This window comes from Globicephala melas, chromosome 6 (genome assembly GCF_963455315.2).
Source record: "Globicephala melas chromosome 6, mGloMel1.2, whole genome shotgun sequence".
In the NCBI taxonomy this organism is placed as follows: domain Eukaryota; kingdom Metazoa; phylum Chordata; class Mammalia; order Artiodactyla; family Delphinidae; genus Globicephala; species Globicephala melas.
Window position 1 is genome coordinate 96,221,602 of NC_083319.1, and position 20,635 is coordinate 96,242,236.

The 20,635-nt window shown below is 40.5% G+C and overlaps 1 protein-coding gene across 1 annotated transcript in view; it reads left to right on the forward strand.

The window, feature by feature from the left end:
* The window catches only part of LOC115840055 (contactin-associated protein-like 3), a 197,738-nt gene that overhangs the window by 40,072 nt on the left and 137,031 nt on the right, over nt 1–20,635 (forward strand). Inside the window, exon 3 of the mRNA XM_030832476.2 lies at nt 5,447–5,640. Coding sequence (XP_030688336.2) covers nt 5,447–5,640 — 194 coding nt within the window. The remainder of the gene's footprint in view (nt 1–5,446; nt 5,641–20,635) is intronic.

The following is a 20,635-nucleotide window of genomic DNA, read 5'->3' on the forward strand; positions in this document are numbered from 1 at the left end:
TTCTCTACATATCAGAGGGAGATGCAGCTATTCTGAGTGGCCTCAAGGATGATCTGGAATCATATCTGTTCTGAATAACTCAGGGGGCCTCTGAAAGATGCACAATGATGCTTTTATAGAATTAGACAAGATCTCAGAGCTACATCTCTCATAAACATGAAGATTTCACAGGAGATGCACAAATAAACTTGGTCATACATTTTATTCAGTCATGAATGAGGTATTTAGTACATGTCTGGATGATTTATAGGCTTGCCGGGCAATTCTTATTTTATTTCTAAGGTGAGAAATTAGCAAAATCATCTTATAGTCTTGTCAATACAGAACTTCAAACAAATAAGAACTGCAAAGCCTGAGATCAACTCAGATCCGAATGCCTCTCTACTGTGTGTTTCTTTAAAACTTGGTCAGGAGTGTCTATGAGAGAAGCAAAACAAAACACACAGTAGCAGTGGATTTTTGTTTATTTTATGCAGAAAGAGCTGCAGCCATGAATGTTAAATGCCAAGGGCATTGAAAGTGGTCACTGGGGACACTACACGTAGAACTTAAGGGAGTCACATGTGAACAGTCACAGTGTGTTTTTTTCCTTTAATATTACTGGCATTTAATTTGAATCACAAATTAACAAGTATACACTTATTTTTATTTAATTTTTAATTGTCTGTTTACAAAACCATTATAGGGTATGTCTGCATTTAGTACAGGAATCTGTTTTACAATTAGGCAGCTGTGTGTGATTTTTTCATTATGGATGCAGTTTTTGGAAAACTACCTGTTCTGTCCTGCTCAGGCTGCTAGCAGACTGCATAGCAGAAAGGGAATCAGAGGTTACCTAGACAGGTCCAGAGGGAGGATTTCTGCATTTTTTACATCCTGATAGCCAGAAATGGTATATGTAGATAGTTGGAATTGCTCCTTAAGAAATCAGAGCTGGAGTAAATGCTTAAATTTCCCTCAGCAATGTAGGCAGGGTTGTGACAAAAACGTCAATATATACATCCCAGAGATCTCTGAGTGGGATGGTCAGGGAGCATCCCCAGGCCCTGCCGCCCTATGGCCCCTTTTTCCTGGGAACATCTGTCACTCCTGCTTATCTCACCCTGTCCCCACTCACCCAGCCCTGCCTGGAATCTGGAATGAGTTTTCTGTGAATTAAGATGCATTTAAGTGAAGAAAGAAATACACAGAGCTTGATGAGCTCCCATCTGAGACAATGTAATGAAGATCTTGGAGGGAAACTTCCCTTGGTTACCATTTCAATTTAGCCATTTACTTGTTTGACATTTAGATGCCCTGGAGATAGGTGAATCTGTTCACGTCAAATTATCCCACTTGACTTTGCTCCCTTAGGTATCTTTCTGCCCTGGACCTTGTTCCAACTTGAAGAAAGCATGAGCTATTCTCCTTTTTACCTCTGGGTAATTTCCACCTCTGGGTAATTTCCCCCTCTGCACAAAGCTGATACTCATTATGACAGTGCATGCCCCGTGGCCACCAGGAGTAGGGGTCATTTTCATCTTGATCAGTGACCAGAATAATTAGGGCCCTAGCTGAGAGTTTCCTGTTCAGCCTTTCCTCTCCCCAGAGACACAAGTCACTGCCTGTGTCTGAGCCAACCAAAGGTGGGGGAAACAATCACACAGGGATAACTAGAGACAGAAACCTTCCAAGATATCTGCCAGTATATCAGTATAAAAGACAGTCTGGCTATTGATAAGCAAACAATACTGAATAACTGACAAATCACAGGGATATGTTCTTAGAAGGGGTAGAGAATGAAAAGGGAGCTAAGCTTTAATAAAATACCCTCACACGAACCTAAAATGATTGTTTTTTGCTTGTCTGCAAAGCAGAGATTGTAACACCTGTCCCACTTGCCTGGTGCGTGGAGGAATTGTGACGTAGCACTTAGAGCATCTGGGAGGGTCCTGAACACATCACATGCTTGTGACAAGTTTTGGCTTTCCTCATTTTCTCTCCTTTATCTAGTATAAAGTGGCAGGTAACGGGCCATTCAGTAATGAAAAGACTGCAATGCCCCACGCTCTGGATGTCATCCCTCTTTCACCATGACTGTCTCCCGTCTTGTGATCGTGTTTGGGAGAGAAAGTATTGTGCTAGATGCTCTAACACAGCTTCTTGAATTCTCATTGCAGCCCTAAAGCATACCTATCACACTTTGCTGGGAGGGATGTTTTGTGTTCAGTGTCCCAAGCTGTGGAACCTTGTTCTGTGCAAGTCAGACCCTCTGGACATGTTCTCCTTTGTATAAATTGTGACACTTTATTCAACTAAGGGGCTGAGGCAGGAGACAGGAGGGTGACAATGGAAAAAGACAGTCTGTGATGCGGTCAGGGGAAGAGCTGGGTGGGAGGGTAAGTGCTTTTCTTGTGGGTTCAGCACTGGTGACTCCAAAACAGTAATTGCAAATTCCTGGGCTCTGTTTCAGGGGGTATTGGTTCCCAGGGGGAATTTACTGAAGATTTGCAACATTTAATAATGCAGGCTGATCAGTTTCAGAACCACTGCTCTGCAGCTGCCAGCTGGTGGGGTGGCTGTGCTCAAGCTTACCCACGTTAATGTTGTTTCAGTGTATTTTGTTTTGTTTTCCATTACAGAACAGTGATCTCCCTTACCCCTCAGTAAAATTGTTTGGTGCTCCCTAACAGTCCTCAGGTTATATTTGTGCATTTCCCACTTTTTCCAGTCATTAGAAAAAAGGGCATCTACCCCAGTGGACTGTGTGCATGGGCGAATGCACAGTAACTCACATCATCACCCTACAGGGGTCTGGGGATTACGCCATGGCTGTGTTATCCAGCTGAAATGAATTGCTTTGCAGCACAGGGAATTCTGCAGTTTCATTGCTTTATCAGGGTACCTACTTAATCAGATAGCTTAATTTGCATACCAGTAGCACCTTCTCACCACCAGTAAGGAATATGAAATGTTCAAGGTTGATTACCTGCAGATGTTGAAGAGTGGTTGACAGAGATGTGGCTGCATCTGTGGGAGAGGCTGGTCCCAGGGCAACATGCTGGAAGCATGCTGATGCTTTTCACTCTTGCATTTCTGTACATGTGGTACCCGTGTTAATGATACTTCCTGCTTCAAGAGAAATTAAAGATGACAGAGAAAGATTGTGAAATGCAAAAAGAAAAACTATCTTCAGTACATTCTTTACAACTAAGAATACAGGACATTTAGCAGTTTCTCAGAGATTTAAACTGATTCATATAAAACTTCAAATGTAGAACCTTTAAGTTAAAATGATCAGCTAAATGCCAACACCTAATTTCTGACTTCTTTTGGCAATTATTATAAAATTACAGGCAGTTGCAGAGTAATGTTACTTGGGACAATTAGTTAACCCTCAGCTAGAACCCAGAAGGACTTATCATTCATCAAACATAAGATGGGACCTTTGCATAAATCAGTAGAAGTAGCAGGGAGGTGTTGGGTGGTGATCAATCTTGTTATTAAAGACAAAGAAAGACTGAAAATTATGACAGGTTGGAAGACACTAAGGAGACAAGGTGACTAAATGCAATGTGGGATCCTGGAACAGAAAAAGGGAGCTAGGGGAAAAACTGGAGACATCAAAATAGTTTGTCGTTTTGTTACCATTGTACCAGTGTTAATAGCTTAGTTTTGATAAAAAATACCATGGTGATGTAAGATATTAACATTAGGACACACTGAGTAAAACTTAGACAGGAATTCCCTATCCCATCTTTGCAGCTCGTTTGTAAATCTGAAATTATTTCAAAATAAAAAGTTTAAAAATACATTACAGAACTACCAGAGTTGTGGCGTATTTAAGATGTGGATCAAAGGAAAAGACATTGTGCTTGTGGTTGAGAGGAAATTTTGGAATAAAGATTGCAGGAAATGAGGAAATCTTAGAAAGAATTTGAGTTTTAAAGAATTTGTACGCTTTAAATTTTGCTAAGGGTTATACATGTAGTGCAGTTAGTGGAGGACATAGTGAAACAACAGATGTGCCCACTTGCGAGTTTCACCTCCACACCCTGATGTAAGTGCTCCACTTCCATTTTCCTTTGAGCTGTCTTGTAGCCATGTCACACACTGCCTGACATGTACTTGGTCGTAACAGCTTTTGTTATCAGGACATGGATGTTAATAATAGCCCCGAATAAAAAGATAATAAATGTTGTCTAAAGTGTCAGACCTTATTATGAGAGCCTCAAAATAGATGACAGGACAATGGGGAATATTTTTTTTTTTTTTTTTTTTTTTGTGGTACGCGGGCCTCTCACTGTCGTGGCCTCTCCCACTGCGGAGCACAGGCTCCGGACGCGCAGGCTCAGCGGCCATGGCTCACGGGCCTAGCCTCTAAGCGGCATGTGGGATCTTCCCGGACTGGGGCACGAACCCGCGTCCCCTGCATCGGCAGGCGGACTCTCAACCACTGCGCCACCAGGGAAGCCTGGGGAATAATTTTTTTAAAGCTAGCTTTTTTGTGTTAGGGACTGTGTACATGACACTGTTTTCTAGACACGGATAATTAGCAAAATATCAGTTCCAGAATGCATTTCAAACCTATTTCCCAATTTTTATATTGCATAATAATTTAAATTCAGAAAATTTAATATGACATCTAAATCCAAATTCAAAACCCATGTTTCTGTTAAACTAGAAGAACAAAATATATCAATAATACATTCACAGGTATCCCTAATTCTTCGGTTTCTCACAGGCACTGGAGAAAACAAAGCACAGTAATTTCCACTCTGCACCTATTGTCTTGAATACCTGAGAAACTCCTCCTTATTCACTTCCTCTGGGTTCTCTCTCACCCTCCTTGCTGCCTTTGTAGAACTCTCCCTCCCTACACAGAAAGCACTTTCACCTCCACCCCTCCCATATTGCATTTCAAATCGTTCTGTGAAATGTCTGCTTCTCCTATGAGTCTGTCAGCACCTTGAGTGTAGGGCTATGACATAGCCATCTCTGTTATCCCAACATTCAACATTGTACCTCCTCATGCTGGGAATCCAGAATTAAGGTATTCTAGCTTGATTTTCCTTTATGTCCAACAAAGGGCAAGTCATGCATTGAAGCCCATAAAGACACTAGTTCCAAGCACTGATGTAATGGCACGGTGTTTAGTTGTCCACCTATTCCATTAAGCAATTTCACTTAGCCGGACACCCCAATACCAGAGAGTCAGGGGTTATGAACTAAGAAACAAAACAATTAATATAGGCTCCATCCATTTACATTTAGCCTGTGTTTTTATTTTGTGTTTGTGTGTGTGTGTGAGAGAGTGTGTCTGTATAATTATGAAGCATTATATAATGCAGAATTTGAAACTATGATTTTCATAAATCTTATTTATGATCCCATTCTTACAGGTTAATATAGATTTCAAAGATTTCTCTGTCCTTACCGGTTTTCTTATTTTTATTCCCACAAAAAGGGGCTGGTGGCTGGTCGCCCCTTGTGTCAAATAAATACCAGTGGCTGCAGATTGACCTTGGAGAAAGAATGGAGGTCACAGCTGTGGCCACCCAGGGAGGATACGGGAGCTCCGACTGGGTGACCAGCTACCTCCTGATGTTCAGCGATGGCGGGAGGAACTGGAAGCAATATCGACGAGAGGAGAGCATCTGGGTATGTGCTTTATTGAAAAGCAGTCTGTCGGAGTATGAATTATGCCGGTTACTGCAAGTTGCTGCCCATCTGTCAGATCAAGTATAGAAACAGAGCCTCCTCAGTTACCTGAAAATGTTTCCACTGAATGTAAGCCACATGTGACATTCCAGAATACACCGTCCATGGCTAATTCATGAAATAAGTAAAACAATTTTATCATGTAGCGAAATATTGAAAATGTCTTCCCATTATTCCTTTAAATAGTGTGAAGTCTAAGGAATAAATAAGTCACATACAACTGATTTTATTTTTGTTTTATAACAAACACAATAGTTTATATTGCCTCAGCATTTTTAAATAAAGCAAGTTCATTTTCTCTATGCCCTCTGATAAAATGAAATTTCTGAAAGACCCTGATCATGTTAAAAAAAAAATGTAATGGAGAGTCTCTCTGTGGAGGACTTGTTGAGGGATGTGTTGAGTTCCTTCTCCAACAGGAACTTGGGCACCATGTGGCCCCTTGTAATTTATGGACAATAGATCCCTAGGATTCTTTGGAATCATAACTATTTTATATCAGGGACATAGTTTCTACTTCTGATTACATATCCATGCTCCTTTTAGAAGAATTAAATTTTGTTTGCTTGACTTTTTGAATATTAAAATATATGTAATTTATTATATATTTAGCATTTCATACCTTTAAATCACAGTCTGCTCTGAATGAGAAGCTCTAAAAGTGGAGTGTTGTAAAGGTCTGCAGCAGGTTTGCAATTGGCTGATGGGGTGTGGCCTGAAGAAGATTCATCAGGTGGAGAAGAGATTACTTTTTTCTTCTTATTAAAAATATAATTTAGAGGGTCGCCAAGAGCCGGGGGAAGGGAGGAATGGCCTGTAAGTGCTTTAATGGAGACAAAGTTTCAGTTTGAGAAGATGAAAAAGTTTTGAGATGGAGGGTGGTGATGTTTGCACAACAATGTGAATGTTAATGTCCAGAACTGTACACTTAAAAGTGGCTAAAATGCTAAACTTTTTGTTATGTATATCTTACCACAATAAAAAATACACAGTGTATCTTCCATTTAATTTAGGCTAAGAATGTTGTATAACTTAAAAATTTTTTTTTCTTAATTCAGGGTAAGAAGAAAATTGTCAGCTAAAAAGCTGTTATGTCTTAGCACATAGCTTATCTATAAAACGAATAGGCAGCAAAATGATAATATTCGTTGGGTAACTGCCCTCATTTGAATTTCCTTAGAACTCTGTAACTTATTATAACTTAATAGATTGTGTTCTACTTAATTTCTTATCCCTGGAGCTTTTATTAGTTAGTCAATAAATGTTGATGCAAATTGAATCAAGAAAAACTAGTTAGTTGTCTAATACTAGATAAAAGAACAAAGTGGGAGGGGATATGTGAGTGCTTTTAGGGCTGGCTGACCTAGGGTTTCCAAACAAGTAGTTGCCATGTGTATGATCAGAAGCAGATATTAATGCTGTGCTCATTCTAAGAACACCAAGTCCAAAGCAGGGTTAAGGTCAATATTGCTTAAGTAAGTTAAAGCTTAGTGAAACATCTACTTACATAGGGAACTTTTGTTCAAAATTAAATATTATTTTTCAAAATTAGTTAACTAATAGTTAATGCCTACTTATTCTTCATTGTATTAATTAAGGTTCATATTTTCGCCCTGCTCCAATCCCATCTGATTGAGCAACTCTAAAAATTCTTGTTTTTAGTTAATCAGGTTGGAGAGGAATCATATGTAAGCATCACCATCTGCTGATTTCTTTAAAGGTCAGGCACCCTTAGGGAAGTAGGGTCAAGAATACAGTGGCATTATTAATCCTAGATCATGCAGGTGAGGACAGAAGTGGACCCCTCAATCCTATCCATCCTATCACACAGTAAACATGGGTAGAGTGGCCTGCCTTACACTCCTGCTGAGTTTGCATCCCTCCCTGTGTCCCCAGCACTTCATTGTGCCTGGGGCAAGCACGTTGGTAAATGTTCGCTGAATTAAAACGAATGAGTGGAATCTACGTTCTGGTAGGATGCCTTCCTTAGCTCCCTGCTCTGTGCTTCTCTGTAGCCCTTGGTCTCAGCTTAGTGATCCTTGAAGCGCCAGTGCAGGTGTTTCTCCTCTCACATTTTGAGCTCCTTTAGGAAAAGGGCTCATCCTCACATCTTCCGCGTGCACCACCCTGGGTTAAGTGAATTCATCTCCTAATCGGGGCCCGACTATACAAACTGGCATTGACAGCAGTAAATCACACTAGTTGATGATTCTGACATTATACTCACAGTTTCTTTAAAAAGATTGGGCTGGTTTGGCTGCTTTCCAGACCTCTCACAAAATGTCAGCTGCTCTTAAAAGTCAACCATACACCTTACCAGAGGTTCTACCCCTTCTTCAGGTGGTTGTTTTAGATATGAATTGCTGATGTTAACTTGAGAATGAATTTAAGATTTTAAAAAATTTCCTTGAGATATTATACTCTTCATTAGTGAAAGTAATATGTTTATTCATGATGCCATTTACTTAATTTCCTATCACTGCTTCCACAAATTTTCATGGATTTAGTGACCTAATACAAGACAGAGTTATTATGTCATAGTTCTGTAGGTCTAAAATACAGTAGACCTGGCTGGGTTCTCTGCTTAGGGCATTTTTCCTGGAGGCTCTGGGGAAGACTTGTCCTTCAAGGTGTCTGGAGATTCCCAGAACCTTCCCCAGGTTCCATGATTTGCTGGGAGGATTCACAGGACCAGTGTGTAGTCATACAGCTATGATTTAGCACAGTGAAAGGACACAGAGCAAAAGGAGCAAAGGAAGAGGGTGCATGGGGTAAAGTCCATAGGAAATCAGGCCCAAGTTTCTACAGTCCTCTCCCAGGGAAGTCATACGGGACTAGCTTAATCCCCCAGCAGTGAGTTATAGCAACCCACATGGAATATTACCAACCAGGGGAGCTCATGTACTGCGGGCTGCTCATGTAGGCACCCTCTGCCTTGCATGTAACAAAATTCCAGACTTCCAGAAGGAAGGCAGGTATTGAGTATGAACCACACTGTTTGAACAAACATTAGGCACAGTAAGCCACCTTTATCATTAGAGTCTTGGGAATGGGCCAGCCTTACAAGCAGGCCTTTCAGAGGGCAGCAGTCAGGACTGCCCTCCTGATGCTCCTGCATACACACTCACTCAGTTCCTTGTGGGTGTAGGACTGAGACACTGATCTCCTGTAGGCTGTCAGCTGGGGGCTGGTCTTTGCTCCTAGAGGTTTCCCACATCCCTTATGCTTTCTGTGTGGCCTGTTCTTGCAGCAGCGGGTCAAGTCCCTTTCATCTTTAAATCGCTCTTTGTTCTTGTTCTCCTTCTGCTGCATCTCTCTGACTTCCTCTTCTTCTAGCTGGAGAAAGTCCTCTACTTTAAGGGGGCTCATGTGGTTAGACTGGATCAACTTGGATAATCCAGGACAGTCTTCCTAACCATAATCCCATCTGCAGAATCCCTTTTGCCATGCAAAGTAACATATTCACAGTTCCTTTCTTTAGGGCCTGGACATCTTTGAGGCCTTTCTGCCCACCCCACTGTATTTATACACCTCTGATTTTTTTTTTCTTTCTGCATTTGGTATCCTTTCCCAGCAAACACATTTCTCATTGGATCTGAAGATGTTTTCCAGAGTCATATGAAGTCATGTGGCAGGGGTATCTGAGCACCTGCTCGCAGTTGGTGTGTCACAGGTGTCTCCCCTGAGAGGCTGCTGCCCCGCCATCACTAGTGTAGCTCTCACCCACAGCAGTGTCCCCAGCTTGTGGCCTCGCTGATGTAACCTTGACCCCCATCAAGGAAGACTGTGTATTGGCTTTCTTCTCAGAAAGCCTCCTACTTTTATAAGAAAGTCCAGGTCTTCCCTGGTGGCGCAGTGGTTGAGAGTCCGCCTGCCGATGCAGGGGACACGGGTTCGTGCCCTGGTCCAGGAGGATCTCACACGCCGCGGAGCAGCTGGGCCCGTGAGCCACGGCCGCTGAGCCTGCGCGTCCGGAGCCTGTGCTCCGCAATGGGAGAGGCCACAACAGTGAGAGGCCCGCGTACCGCAAAAAAAAAAAAAGAAAGAAAGTCCAAATCAAGCACTCCTTCTCTGGCCTTAAAAGTTTTGTGGATATTCTCCCTGTCGTAATTTTTTTTAATGACTTTTCTTGTTCTTCTGGGTCTATCTGCTGTCTGTGCTAACTTTGTCCACTAATACATGTTAACTCTTTCCAAATTCCGAAAACTGAGAAAGGGCTATCCAAACTCCTTACTGAAAATGGACATGAGATGATAATAAGACAAAAGGTCTTTACTTATGTTACTTTGGGCAAGTTGTCCATATGTTTGCCACATGTTTGCCATGGAATATTAATTAATATGTGAAATGCAATGTATACCTCTCTAAATTCTCAAAATTATAAAATTGAGACATGGCTAGCCACAAAGTCTTTGATTAAAGGATTTGAGGACTGCAGGTCCAGTTACTGGAGGTTAGTTATCCAAATTAATTTTCTTAAAAAAAAGAAATTATGTTCTTCACTGGTGATGTGTTCCACTTTAATATTTTTTTCTTAATGAGTTACTGCTTCCATGGCTGAACTGGATTTCTATGTGAAAATAACCAAATAAATTAAATACTCAGATCTGTGAAATACATTCCAAAAGGGTTTTATTTAAATGGAAATATAGGAATGTGTCTTACATGACAGAAAAGGCATCACCATCTCTCACCAGGGGATGCACTACATCTCAGGACATACAAACTCTTTTGATGTGCAGAGTAAATGTCCTCACTTGAAATGTAGTGGAAGAAGTATCCCTGAACAAGTTTAGAAGGGGTGCGTTTCCTATACGATGTGAACAATCATGGTTTATATCGGTCATTTAGTAAACCAGGTGGCTTGACCAAGCTTGATGCTAAACATCTGTAGGACTTAGAAGATGAGTTTGCAACTTCAGCCCGACTAAATCAGAAAATAACCAGAGTCTTAGGACACTGAGGATCATAGAACAGCATTGAAGTGAGCAATGCAACAGATCAGTGATCCCTGACAAAGTTCACTGATGTTTATTTTCTACTGTTTCCCTGAGAATATGTCAGCAAACACTTACATCAATCTACTTTGACTCTTAGATTCATTACAAGAATTTTGTGGGGCAGCGCTTGCGAACCAGGATTCTTACCTGCAAGCTAATGTGAGCTCTGAGCTCCCTGGGGGCCTCTGGACCGGGCTGGGGAGAGGTGTGGGCTCCAACCACTGTCCTGCTCTGAGTCTGGCTCTGTGAGCCTCCCTGGTGGGCAGGAGAGGTCCGTGAGTGGGCAGTCTACAGCGCTGGCAGTATTCTAGAGGGGTGTTGGGGCAGCTCCATCACTACCCTCCCGGACACCTATTTGGTCTTCTTTGGACCCTATAGCAAGCCTTGTCCTTCCCAGGCCACCTGCCTGCCCTGACTCTGTCTCTTCTCCCTCCCCATTCCAGTTGTTTGGGAACGATGGGCTGATGCTATGAGAGCCCTCTCCTCTCGGGAGACCGTGGCTAATGGTGTCCACTGCAATGGTGTCCTCTGTTGAGGCTCCTCTGGCCCAGGGACCACTGGGTCCCTGTTGGCCATGGGGACCTTTCCTCCTGCAATTCCTGGGTGTTTTTTCTTCTATTTTATCAATACCTTGTCTTCATTCTCATCTTACTATTTCTCCCTCTTCTCCTCTATCCTTCTATTCTTTCCTTATCTATTTTTTTCACCTATCATTAAATATTTTTCTCCTTATTTCTCTCTCCTCTCTCCATTTTTCCCTATATCCCTCTTCTATCTGTATTGTTACAAATTCTAGAAAATCAACTTGAATCAGTCTAGGTAATTTGGGAATCCGACCACACGGAGAAGGGAGGATTTAGCTGGGTCTCTGGCATGTGTGTAACTAAGAGGCAGCCCTGCCCTGTGTCTTCTGTGGATTAGGTTCTGGCATTCATTTTCCTATATTGGTTCAAAAATCTGAGGAAAGGCTCAGACTTACTTGGCTCTGGCTGAGGGGAGTCTCAGATCTCGCCACCTGTGAAGAGCTAATCTGATCAGGACGGCTCCCAGCCCACCCTACACTTAGCACCGAAGCCCCTGGATTGGTGGGTGGGGCCATGTAAAGACTTTATGTCCACCCTAATGGGGGCACTTAGAAGGGAGGGATGCTGGGAGGGCCATATTATCAGATTTCCTGTTCCTTGTCTCTCTCTCTCTCTCTCTTTCACTCTCTCTCCATGACCTGTTGCTTTCTTTTCTATTTCTCTGCTTTCCTCTTCTTATACATCTTACCTTTCTACTTCTCGCCTTCCCTTTTTCTCTATGAATTAAAGGACCTAGATTGCTATGAGTCCTGCTACTCAACATGTAGCCTACGGACCAGCAGCATCACCTGGGATCTTGATACAAATATGGAATCTCAGCCCCCACCCCAACCTATTGAATAGAATCTGCATTTTAACAAGATGAGCAGGTGATTCCAGTACAAGCTAGATTGTGAGAAGCACTGACTGGGATGAACCAAGTCCCATCTTTGGGGGAAATTGTTTTGCCCCTTAACTATCCTCTAGCTGCCTGGATCAGAAGGGACTGTGCCCCCTGCTCCAGGATGCAGCTTATCCCACGCACGTGTTAGCCTGAACAGGTGATGCTCTCTGTTAACAGGACCTCAGGAACCTTGCTCCAGTGCCCTTTGACTGCAAGACACCCTCTTTTTCCCTGATAGTCACCAACCTAGGGGGGTGGAGCCCAGGTATTTTCTCATTGTTATCAGTGAATAACAATCAAGTGGTTAAAGTTAGTCCTATCTTTGAGAACTATATTATTTCCTGAATCTCTATACTCTGCATTCAATAGGAATTTATTCTTCATATTAAAAACTCATCAGAACTCTAATTCAGAACTCTAATTCATTATATCCTTTATGAATTGAAGATGGAAATTGTTATTCAAGATGCATTTTGAATTTAAGTGGATTTTTCTTCCTATGCAGGCCCTTTGTGTGAAAAAGGCATTCTTCTAAGAAAGGCCTGGCAAAATATATTTGAGAAAAATAAGAAAAGAAATTACTTGAAATAAACATAAGTTCTAGTAGAAATAATTCTATTTAATAGATTTCTTTCACCTTGAAAAAATAGGTAGCAGTATGTCCTTAAATGAATGTAAGGTAGACATAGCAAATCGTTTGAAACTTTGTTCTTCTTTAGATCATTTCCAACCTAGAACACCAAGTAGACTAATTAATGAGGCTCATTAATATTGTTTTGAAAGATTCACAACAATCTCACAGTGCTCTAAGAGAGCAACAAAGGTGACCCCAAATTTGCAGGGCAGAAAAAAGACAGGGAAGTACTGGAAGCATGGCCGTTGGGATGGGGACCGTTTGTTATACCTGCACCACTTCATTTATTTAAGAGAAAGAACTGTTGCACATATGGCAAAATATTTACCTTGTTAAAATAAATCTAGATTATCAGTACATGTCTATCTGTTTTGGGGGGATGTTTGAAATATTGCATAATCAGTTTAATAAAGAATATTGGATTCAGGTTTAAAAGAATTATGTCTACTTGGTATAAATAGAAAGATCATATGACTGTGTAGTTTCAAAATAAAGAGGGATAAGAACAGTGTCAAATCATAATAAGAAAAACTGGACTCAGAGATAAGGAGGGTTTGTATGTAAGGAAGCAGACACTCTGCTAAGTGTGAAGCTCTATTGGTAGAAGGAGCGGAAATTCTCTTGACAGAGATTCCTGCTAATTCAGTCATTTAAATATATGTTGGTTTATTTCAGGTCTAGGTTAATACATTTAGTGCTAATGAGTTGATGACTCAACAGAGCCAAGCCCCACGTCAGGTAGGAGGTTGCAAAGAAGGGTCTGCAGAGTGTGCCTTGGCTGTCTGGGGCTTGTGCCAGCTCCAGGCTTGCTGATTTCAAGTTTGGCTCTGAGACTGGGTGGTTTTGGTCAGAATAGGAGCAGCATTTCAATGATTCTGCATCGATCTCTTCCATGTACTTGGCCTTGTCAGGGACACGGCCCTCTCCTTCCTAACCATTCACCTCATTACGTCAAGCACATTGTTCCCCGAGGCAGTGACTTTGTACCATGGACAGTCTTGTTGATTGCACTTACCACTGTGGACCACAGTTGAATTTTCTGTACATGTCTCCCCCTCCTGGGCTCTGAGAGCCATTAGGTTAGGGATTAATCTCCTCAGAGGGCCAGGCCTATTACAGATTCTCAATAAGGAGTTGTTAGACTGAGTTAAGGAAAAGTTGCTACTCTCTAACAGACCTCAACCCAGATGGTTAGTTAAGTTAAAACTTAGCCCACTGTGAGATGCTGCTTGTGTGATGGGAGGCTTTCGGTGCCAAGCCTAAGTGTAACAAGAGGCGTAACACTTTTTCCCCACAAAGTTGTACAAAGATGATGCCCTACTGAACCCAAGAGAGAGGTGGTTCCATTTGCCCTTCATTGCAGGTCTCAGTGACAATAGAGATAAAAGCTGGATTTGGTCTGTCGAAAACTCTCAGAGCAGCTGAAAAGTTTGAGGTAGAGAAGTGAATGAGACATCTGAGCTGCTACCACAAAGTAACCGATGGGTCCCTGGAAATCTAGGATGCAGTAACAACTGCCTCTTTCCAGGGCCAGCTGCATTCAGTGGCTGTGGAGCATCCTTCCTTCCATTTGTCGATTACAGTCCTTCCCAACCTGAAAACCTTCACTCATATCCCCTTTACGCTGTACTAACATTGTGTAGACACTCCCTTCTTTTTCTACTCCTAGGATTTTTCATTTTTATTTCTCAAGTGTTACTTTTCTCTTGCCATATTTATTCACCTCGTGCTTATTTCACATCAGTTCTGGCATCAGGGACTACAGCTTGTTTATCCCAATATCCTTTGTACCTACTTTATTGCTTTGCAAAAGTAACGATTTTGCTCATTTGAATTGCCACGTGTTATCAGGTTGGGAGGGAGGGATGTGGTGGTGAGTAGAATTTTAAATATGTAGCAGAATAAATAGCAACTCTTGAGACATCTTACAAATTACAGTTTTACTTTTCATGGAATGAAGTAGTTGCAGAAGTGGTGTTATTAGAGATATATGGAAATTAGGATATATTTTATGAAAAAGGTAAATCTTAAACAGTAATATGAACAGAGTATGGCAGAGTTGTGGGGGAAATAGCTTTATAAGTAGAATTTTTTATTCATTTGGGAGATGGCAAATATATTGTTTTTAATCAAGAAAAGTAAATGATGGAAAAAGTGAATTTTTACAAAAAAAGGTGCTCCGGCAGCAGACTCATTGAAAAGAAGTGTTGCTGAGCCAAGTTTTAGGAAGGTGAAAGGCAGGACAGCTCAGGGAGCATCTCACCAGGATTTCATGGAAATTCTTCCTCTTGACTGCAGTTCTGGCAGCTTAGCTTCATAGGATGTTGTACTAATAGTGGGTCTCATAGGGAACGACAGTCAAAGTCTACAAATTCTACAATTTGCGCACAAAATGTAAATGTACAGAATGCACAGATATGGTGTGTCCTTCAGGCTGTTCATGGGTGATTTCCTGGGTCTGTTGTTTTGACATAAAAGACTCAAGTGGTTTGGTACCAAACTAATTGGGATCTTGAGAAAATGGCCCACAGCGGAGGTGGAGTGTTTAGAGCACTGCTGTGTTCACAGCCCTTGATAACTCCTATGGTTTCTGCACTCTGCAGTCCTATGCCACTTAACAGTTAGAACAATTTTCTGCCTTTGATGCAGACCACATTTTATAAATTTGTATAGACAAAAGCAATGATGAAATTTTTAAATTTTGCAAAAGAGGAAAACAGGCTTTGAGTACTTTTTTTAATATTAATATCACAGTCTCAAAACTCTGAGATGTTGAGAATTTCTGATCAGCAAACCTCAAACTTTTTCAGAGTAGTTAAGATAAGGGCAGCAGTTGAGAAGCTGGGTGCTGTTCAAGCATGTTTAAGGGTCTCAGACAGAGAGAAATATTGGTTTAGACCAGGGGCCAGCCAACTTTCTCTATAAAGGAACAGATAATAAATATTTTGGGTTTTGTAGGCCATGCAGTCTCTGTTGTGACTGCTCAACTCTGCTGTTGTGTGAAAGTAGCCAGAAGCAATATGTAAATGAACAAGTGTGGCTGTGTTCCAATAAAACTTTACTTAAAAAGCCACACAGCCAGCTGGTTCTGGGTTTAGGTTGCTTACCCCTGGTCTAGTCTACTTTGTATCTATTTAAGGTATGATGTATGGATCCAGTATGAAGAAATAAAAATTACAACATCATTGTGACACAATGTAACCTCTCACACTTGAACTGCACAAAACCTTTGCTAATACTCTTGCTTAGGACAGTCCTTTTCAAATTGTGTCCTAGAAAAACTTTCTTTTCATTTTAAATGTATGCATGTAATTTGATGTCTTTCAGAATAAGATATAAATAGTACACATCTGATCTATGATATTATTACATAGCATTTAGCATAAAACTAAAATTAAAAAGAGAATCAATTTAAAGAAAAATATTAAACCAATAAGAAGTGTTATACTGAGTACTTAGTGAGTGCCTGACACTGCTTCCTGTGCTTTAGACATATTTGTTAAACACATCCTCACAACAGCCCTCTTATGCCCAGTTTACAGAAAAGGACACTGAGGCATGAAAGGTTCAAGTTCACTATCCTCAAATCACAGAACTAGTTAAGTGATGTAACAAGGATTTGAACCCCAGCTGTCTGGCTGCAGGGCCCACACTCAAACCACCTTACCACAGTACAGAGGATTCATGTTAGAGATGAATAAAGTGATGATACAGGATGGGTATCCTCTTCCTTAGGGCATGGGAAGCAGGCACTCTCAGACAGTGCTGGTAGGAGCATAAAATGGCATTAGATGGGTATATGCCCAAAGTATATACCCAAAGCAGGATCTTGAAGAGATGTTTGTACACCCATGTTTATCACAGCATTATGCACGTCCTTGGAGGACAATTTCTATAAACTTAAGTGTTCAAAAGCACCCACTATTTAGAGCGCTGAAGATGACAGTGCAAAAGGAACAATGCTTCTAAGTCCTGTCAGTATATCGTCTACACCAAGTAACAATTCCACTTCTAGGAGTTAGTCCTACAGGAACACTCAGAGGTGCACAGAAAGTGCCTGTGAGAAAACTAAGTGCCTTGTTTACAGTCAAGATCCAGTTTTCTGTCAGTAGGTGAACACAAATAAATTATGATACTCCATTTTATGGAATAATATAATATTATATGGAATTCATTCCTTTGAAAACAATGAGGTTATTTAATTGATCTATTTATTTATTTGAGGTAACGTTGGTTTAAAACATTATTTAAGTTTCGTGTGTATAAGATTATCAAATACATTTATTCATGATAAGAGATATAAGAAACATTTTTTTTTACAGCTAGAAAAAGGGATGTATTTATTGTGCTTCCATTAGAAATTTCCAAGATGAACATATACGTATATGTGCATGTACATATATATAGACTATTTCTGGAAGTATAAAAGAGAAATTATTAATAGCATTTCTCATTCTGGGTAAAGATATGCCATGAGTACGCGATGAATGGTATTTTAAACTACATGCATATATTGCTGTTCAATTCAATACCAGGTTTTGAAAGGATTAGAGGAAAAAAAACAAAGGAAATACAAACTAGTTTTTTAATTGTGGTAAAAAAAATAACATTAAATTTACCATCCTTACCATTTTTAAGTGTACGGTTCAGTGGTGTTAAGTATATTCACATTGTTGTGGAATAGATCTCTAAATCTTTCTCATCTTGTAAAACAAACTTAAACCCAGTAAACACAAATTTCCCTCCCCATCCCCTCAGCCCTTGGCAACCATCTCTCTACTATCTGTTTCAATGATTTTGACTACCTTATATACTTCATATTAGTGGAATCATACAGTATTTGTCCTTTTGTGATGGTTTATTTCAAGTAGCATAATGTCCTTGAGTATCCATATTATAGCACATGACAGAATTTCCTTATTTTTAGGGCTGCATAATACTCTATTGTATGTATATACCAGATTTTGTTTATCAGTTTCTATGGTCTGAATGTTTGTTTCCCACCAGAATTCATACGTTGAAATCCTAACCCCTTAAGGTGATAGTATTAGTAGGTAGGGGGTTTTGGGAAGTGACTAAGTCTTCCACTAAGAAAGGGCTTAGTGACTCATAAAGAGGCTCCAGAGAGATCCCTACCTGATTCCAACATGAGAGAATGCAACAGAGGTCTGAGACCCAGAAGAGGGCCCTCACCCAAACTTGCTGGCACCCTGATCTCAGACTGTCAGCCTCTAGAACTGTGAGCAATAAATTTCTAGTGTTTATAAACCATCCAGTCTGTGGTATTTTGTTATATCAACTTGAATGGACTAAGAGATCTATTCATCCATCTATGGACAATTGGGTTGTTTGTACCTGTTGGCTATTGTGAATAATGCTGTGATAAACATGGGTATACAAATATCCCTTCAAGATCCAGACTGCAGTTGTTTTGAACATACACCTGGCAGAGGAATTGCTGGAGCTTATGCTAATTCTATTTTTACTTTTTTTTGAGGAACCTTCATATTGTTTTTTATAGTGGCCGCACCATTTTGCATTTCCACAAGGGTTCCAATTTCTCTGCATCCTCCCCTAACTAGTGTTTTTATTTGGTTCCCTTACCCACTGAAATACCCTCCAGATATGTGGGGAGTTGCAATCCACATGGACCTTGAGTGCCTGTGTGCTCTTTCTGGATAGGCTAAGAGTGAAGGCTCTAGCTGCATTTTATCCAGGCCATTCTCAGGGTGTGCTAGAGAAACAGCAGTCCTGAAAGATGAGAGGCCAACCTCCCCCAGACAAGGAGCAGGTCTGCATCTTCTCATTATAAGAGCAGTGAATCTCCCAAGCATGGTGCTTGATCCTCTAAAGCAGCCCACTGCCTGCAGCATCATCCATCCTGGACCCTTTGCATTACCTGTAGCACATAGGGAGGTTCATGGGAAACTGAGGCAGTATTCACTAAGCCATGTCTCTGCCACGTGAACAGCTTCTAAAATGGTGCCATTTCCCAGATGTCTTTCTGGATGACCATGAACTATACGATGCCCAGTCTCTCTGTGCTGGTGTTTGGAATGCTTTCAGTTATCGTCTTTTCTCTTTCATGGTGCTTTTGTGCTGATCTTGTTTCCCAAATTATACACTCGACATAAATTATGTCAAATGTAAGATCTGTGTAGTAACTGTTAGAAGTCAAACCATTTATATGGCCTTTTTATTAAACATAAAAAATATAAAAATATGCTCATTACTTACTTGAGATTTTCAGCTCAAATTGGGATTTAGACTTGAGTTTCCTTCATGTAAGTAGATTCTAAGTCATTTCCACAGTGAATATATTCCTAATACAGCTTCTAGATGATATAGATAAGAATAAGTACTATTTCAACTTAAGGAAAACCTTTTTGGGTGACTTTCTTCTTTTTTAAAAATTAATTTTATTGAAATATAGTTGATTTACAATGTTGTGTTAATTTCTGCCATGCAGCAAAGTGATTCAGTTATGTATATATACACATTCTTTTTCATATTCTTTTCCATTATGTTTTATCACAGGGTATTGAATACAGTTCCCTGTGCTATACAGTAGGACCTTGTTGTCTATCCATTCTATATATAACAGTTTGCATCTGCTATTCCCAAACTCCCAATCCATCTCTCCCCCACCCCTCCTCACTCTTGGCTACTGCAAGTCTGTTCTCTATGTCTGTGAGTCTGTTTCTGTTTCCTAGATAAATTCGTTTGTGTTGTATTTTAGATTCCACATATAAGTGATAGCATCTGATATTTCTTTTTCTCTATCTGACTTACTTCACTTAATATGATAATCTCAATGGAACACGATAGAAAGCCCAGAGATAAACCCACGCACATATGGTCACCTTATCTTTGATAAAGGAGGCAGGAATGTACAGTGGAGAAAGGACAGCCTCTTCAATAAGTGGTGCTGGGAAACCTGGACAGGTACATGTAAAAGTATGAGATTAGATCACTCCCTAACACCATACACAAAAATAAGCTCAAAGTGGATTAAAGACCTAAATGTAAGGCCAGAAACTGTCAAACTCTTAGAGGAAAACATAGGCAGAACACTCTATGACATAAATCACAGCAAGATCCTTTCTGACCCACCTCCTCGAGAAATGGAAATAAAAACAAAAATAAACAAATGGGACCTAATGAAACTTCAAAGCTTTTGCACAGCAAAGGAAACCATAAACAAGACCAAAAGACAACCCTCAGAATGGGAGAAAATATTTGCAAATGAAGCAACTGACAAAGGATTAATCTCGAAAATTTATAAGCAGCTCATGCAGCTCAATAACCAAAAACCAAACAACCCAATTCAAAAATGGGCAGAAGCCCTAAATAGACATTTCTCCAAAGAAGATATACAGACTGCCAACAAACTCATGAAAGAATGCTCAACATCATTAATCACTAGAGAAATGCAAATCAGAACTACAATGAGATATCGTCTCACACCAGTCAGAATGGCCATCCTCAAAACATCTAGAAACAATAAATGCTGGAGAGGGTGTGGAGAAAAGGGAACACTCTTGCACTGCACTGCTGGTGGGAATGTATACAGCCCGTATGGAGAACAGTATGGAGGTTCCTTCAAAAACTACAAATAGAACTACCATATGACCCAGCAATCCCACTACTGGGCATATACCCTGAAAAAACCATAATTCAAAAAGAGTCATGTACCAAAATGTTCATTGCAGCTCTATTTACAATAGCCCGGAGATGGAAACAACCTAAGTGTCCATCGTTGGATGAATGGATAAAGAAGATGTGGCACATATATACAATTGAATATTACTCAGCCATAAAAAGAAACGAAATT